The sequence below is a fragment of the Mus pahari genome, chromosome 5 (assembly GCF_900095145.1).
Source record: "Mus pahari chromosome 5, PAHARI_EIJ_v1.1, whole genome shotgun sequence".
NCBI lineage: Eukaryota > Metazoa > Chordata > Mammalia > Rodentia > Muridae > Mus > Mus pahari.
This window is the reverse complement of record NC_034594.1, coordinates 60640210-60645440: the sequence shown is the minus strand read 5'-3', so window position 1 is coordinate 60645440 and position 5231 is coordinate 60640210. Positions and strand designations below refer to the sequence as shown.

At 39.1% G+C, this 5231-nt stretch overlaps 1 protein-coding gene across 1 annotated transcript in view; it reads left to right on the top strand.

Moving 5' to 3' along the window:
• Positions 1 to 5231, top strand: part of LOC110321617 (collagen alpha-4(IV) chain) — a 121830-nt gene that overhangs the window by 66256 nt on the left and 50343 nt on the right. Inside the window, exon 20 of the mRNA XM_029538683.1 lies at positions 1753 to 1917. Within this exon, the coding sequence (XP_029394543.1) occupies positions 1753 to 1917 (165 nt within the window). The remainder of the gene's footprint in view (positions 1 to 1752; positions 1918 to 5231) is intronic.

Sequence of the window (5231 nt, the reverse complement as noted above, 5' to 3'; positions counted from 1 at the left end):
GTAGATCAATGGAATAGAATTGAAGATCCAGAAATGAATCCACACACCTATGGTCACTTGACTTTTGACAAGGGAGCTAAAACCATCCAGTGGGAGAAAAAAAAAGGCTCCTGCTTTCTAATTAGCAATCACCTTTTGAAAAGCAGGGCTTTGGCAATACACTCTGTGTAGTCCAGGCTAGCCTCAATCTGGGATCCTATGTCTGCATTTCCCGAGCTTCCCCTCTCTCTCACTCTGAAGCTTTGTTGGCTTCCTGTTCACCTAAAATTGTGTCTGTGTAAAGTATACAACTCAATGCCCTGCACACACCCAGGAGATTGCCAGAGTCTAGTAGATCAACACACTGGCCATGCCTGCACCCTCATAACTGGTTTGTATGCACATGTGCCTGCACGTGTATGGAAGGAGGATTTTATTTAAGATCTCCCTTCTGATATAAGTACAGAGACAAAATTTAGAGCTAAGATGAAAGGATGGACTATTCAGAGACTACCCCATCCAGGAATCCATCCCATCATCAGCCACCAAACCCAGATACTAATGCACATGCCAGCAAGATTCTGCTGAAGGGACCCTGATATAGGGGCTTCTTGTGAGGTTATGCCAGTGCCTGGCAAACACAGAAGTGGATGCTNACAGTCAGCTATTGGATGGAACACAGGGTCCCCAATGGAGGAGCTAGAGAAAGTACTCAAGGAGCTGAAGGGGGATGTAATCCTGTAGGTGCAACAACAATATGAAGTAACCAGTACCCCCTGAGCTCGTGTCTCTAGCTGCACATGTAGCAGAAGATGGCCTAATCGGCCATCATTGGGAAGAGAGGCCCCTTGGTCTTACAAACTTTATATGACCCAGTACAGTGGAAGGCCAGGCCAAGTAGTAGGAGTGGGTTGGTAGGGGAGCAGGGGCGGGGGTGGGTTATAGGTAACTTTCGGGATAGCATTTGAAATGTAAATAAAGAAAATAATAATAATAATAATAATAATAATAATAAAAGATCTAAAAAAAATCATCTCCCTTCTTTGAAGGTAGGTGGGGGGAAGAATAGTGGGAGAGGGTGACCAGGAGGTGGGCAGTGAGCCGGATGTCACGTGAATAAATAAAAACAAAACAACAACAACAACAAAAAACTTAAATGAATGCAATAAAAATTCAAAAGATTAAAAAAAAAGAAATTAAAGAATATAGTTTAATGTGGAAAGATACCATGCTCGTGGATTGGAAGAATTAATATTGCCAAAATCTCTGTACTTCCCTAAGAAATCTAAAAGCTTAATGTAAGTGTCATCAAATTGCCAATGAGCTATTTCTGTGAAGGAATGGGCCTAGTAAACATAATGTTGAATATAGTAACTCAGACAGAGGAAGAAAAAATAGAAGGTCTCTCCTCTTAGTGATTTCCAGTATGCAATGTGGCTTGTTCACTGCCGTCTGCATGCTGTACAGTGAATCTCCAGGATTTATTTGGTTCACCAGAAATCCTGTCCCTTGGTTCACCACCTCTATACTCTATACTCCTCTATACTCCTCACTTCCTTCTTCCCCAACAGTTGCCATTCTGCTCTCCTGTCTGAGTTTAAGTTAGAGTCCACATGTAAGTGAGGTCATGGGGCGCTTCTCTCTGTGTCTGACTTGTTTTATGGTGTGATGTCCATTTCTAACCATTTTCCTATAAATGTGCTGATTGTAACTTCTACCGAAACATATACTCTTGAGAACATGGGTAATTTCCACCCTTGATTTTCCTCGTAGGCATGATGGGACCTCCTGGACCACCAGGGGCTCCTGGTCCTCCAGGATTTCCAGGAGAAGCTGGTGTTCCTGGAAGATTTGACTGTGCCCCAGGAAAACCTGGCAAGCCAGGGCTACCCGGCCTGCCTGGCGCACCAGGACCAGAGGGGCCCCCTGGATCAGACGGTAAAATGTTCCTCCTTTATCATTATTAGCTCTTATGCTGCAATTCATATTTACAGGTTCATTCAGAAAGTATAGTTTCTAAATACTTAAAAACTCACATAATATTTCATCAGTCAGGTTAGTCCTATTAAAATTCTTCTTATAAATATGAAAGATGATATTGAACTATCAGTTAAAGTATGTGCAGTTTATTGTGAGTTTAAGCATGAATGACCTGAGTTCATAAATTTATAGATTTTTGTTTTATCAACATAGATTTTATTCATTTTTTTTGGATTTGTATATGGGCTTGGTTCATAAGTCAAACTTCTTCAGAGAGATTTGAGGCTGTGTCTTCTGTTCAGTCCTCCTCAGAGACCACTGTCTTCACACACGTAGCTGGATCCTTGGATATTTCTACATTGCCATCCAGCACACGTGTATTTCTGTTGCTAAGCTTTTTGCCTTGCTCATTGGCTTTTGACTCCTCCAGAGTGACCATCATTCCCCACACCCCTCTCTGTATGCACACATGGTTTCAGTCCCACTGCCTACAGGGAGTGATACTCTCATAATTAGGGTTATGGAAATATACAGTGTTTCCTTAGAATGTTTTAAAAGTGCTATCCACAAGTTTGGCCTATAGTCATACATTTATTATTTTTTTATAACAACATTTGGTAAATTGTCTTTGTGTGTGTGTGTGTGTGTCCTCTTCTGTGTTTGACTGGCTTTTAATTTAGTTATTTGAAATTAACCTCAAAGCTCCCAGAGTTTTGTATCTGTCATCATTATATATTCTAACTCATAGCTTTACAATGTTACTTGTTTTGTTTTGTTTCCTGAGACCACATTTCCTTATGTAGCCCTGTCAGTCCTAGAGCTCACTTTATAGATCACACTGGCAGATCTGCCTGCCTCTGCCTCCCAAATGCTGGGATTAAAGGCATGTGCCACCACCACCCAGCATCAGTGTTACTTTTAAAACAAATGTTTCCTGGAGCTTTTTGACTTTTCAAATTAGTAAGGCTGTCCTTTTAGCTCATTACTGAGATACTTGGAGCTTTTCATTCATTGTTATTTTAAAATTATTTTTATAATATCTGATATCATTTAAGTATACTGTTGTAGAAACAACGATAAGAAAAATATACAAGTGACTGATGTCCTTGGCCTCCCTTCCCACTTCTGCTTTCCATGCTCTGACCTCCCCTACAGTAACTCCCCTTTTCTTTTCACATCTCATGTATTCCTTTGTCTACCCCATACCTTCCTTTAAAGCAATGGTTCTCAACCTTCCTAATGCTGAGACCCTTTAATACAGTTTCTCATGTTGTGGTGAACTCTAACCATAAAGTTATTTTGTTGCTACTTAATAACTCTAATTTTGACACTGTTATGAAGTGTAATATAAATATCTGATATACAAGATATCTGATATGTGACCCTTTAAAATGGTCATCGACCTTGAAAGAACTGTTGCATTTAAGCCTCTTTCCCCTTCTCATGAACTTCTCTCTCTCTCTCTCTCTCTCTCTCTCTCTCTCTCTCTCTCTCTCTCTCTCTCTCTCTCTCTCTCTCTCTCTCTCTCTCATCTCTTCTCACTTGAATACACATGTTTAACCTTTAGAATTTAGAATCCACATATGAGAGAAAACACATTTGTCTTTTGGAGCCTGCATTACCACAGTATTATATTTTCTAGTTCTATCCATTTGACTGCAAATTTCATTGTTCTTTTTTTTGTTTTTGTTTTTGTTTTGTTTTGTTTTTTTGAGACAGGGTTTCCCTATATAGCCCTGGCTGTTCTGGAACTCACTTTGTAGACCAGGATGGCCTCGAACTCAGAATTCCACCTGTCTCTGCCTCCCAATCTCATTGTTCTTAAACATGGAATAAAATTCCATTGAAAATATAAACTACATGTTCATGATCCATTTATGTATTGATGGATGTGTAAACTGATTCCACTTAGTTGGCACTGTGAAAAGAGTAGGAATAAGCATGAGTTTGTTATTCCCTCTGTATCTTTCTGGCTATTTACTTTCTACTAGTTATATTTCTTTCAATAGTTTACTGCCACACTAGACTTCCAGAAAAAAATTAGAAATACGAGAGAGAAGCAGGGGATCACACTTATCTGAAAATACCCTTTTTCTACTGGATTGTCTGATGGATAGTTTAGCTGAGTATAAAATCCTGGGTTGGATATCTCTCTTCTAAGGATTTTATTTTCTAGACTCTATCAAGAGCACTGAAAACTTTCATATGGTTTCAGTGCCTGGTCATATGCTTGAAATCTATTTCTATTCTAGAAGCTTTTTAGAAGTTTTATCAACTCAGTTTCCCAGCAAAATTTATAGATTTCTTCCTGCCATAATTCCTGTGTGTATTTTTATTTCTGAGAGTTCAGTTGATGTTGTTTTCTTCTGATATTTCTTTTTGTAGCTGCCTGTTCGCTTATCAGTGTGAAATAGTTCCTTTCTTTACTGATTTAATTAAATCATTTTTTACAGTATTTTTCTTGAAACTCTTTTGTTTCCTACATGTTTTTGAACGGCTGTTTTATTTTCTGCTACAATTTTTTTGAGAGGGGTCTTCCCTTCTAAATATTTCATTATCAAATCTTCTTTGAGCCTCACTGGCATATTTTAATGTAAACTCCAGAAGAGATTCTGGTGTGAAACTTGCTTCTTAATTTTTTTATTTTTCTCTTGTCATTTTTCCATTGATGCTTTAATCTTTAAGGTCTACTGGAATTTCATTTTTTAACCTTCTATTGCTGTTGTTATTTTACAGTCTTTTATCCCACTGAAATTTCAGGAGAATATAGAGCAAATCATTTGAGTTTATCTGTCATCTTTAACCAGATGTCTCAAAATTTTTGCTTTTGCAAGCTGTGTTATATGTTTTCTTCATGATCTGGTAATTGGAAAATGAAGGAGAAAAAAAGCATTCATTGCAGTATACTGACTCTGGCTTTTGTTGTTCATGATTAGTTTTCCTTTGCTATCTGTTGTTGACATCTATTGTGCTATTCTGGGGCCTACTAGAGGATGATTTCATCAATGGTGGTGGTAGAGGAGCACCTTATGACAACTGCATTGCCTATATGTGTAGAGAGAAAGGGAAAAGGGGAGGGAGGGAAGGATGGGGAAAGGGGGAGGAAGAGGGAGAGGGGGAAGGAGGGACAGAGGGAAGGAGAGAGAGAGGGGGGAGGGGAGAGAGAGAGAGAGAGAAAGAGAGAGAGAGAGAGAGAGAGAGAGAGAGAGAGAACTGGGAAGTAGGAAATCATGGAATAAAACATGGGGCAGAGACATCAAACAGAAGGAAGA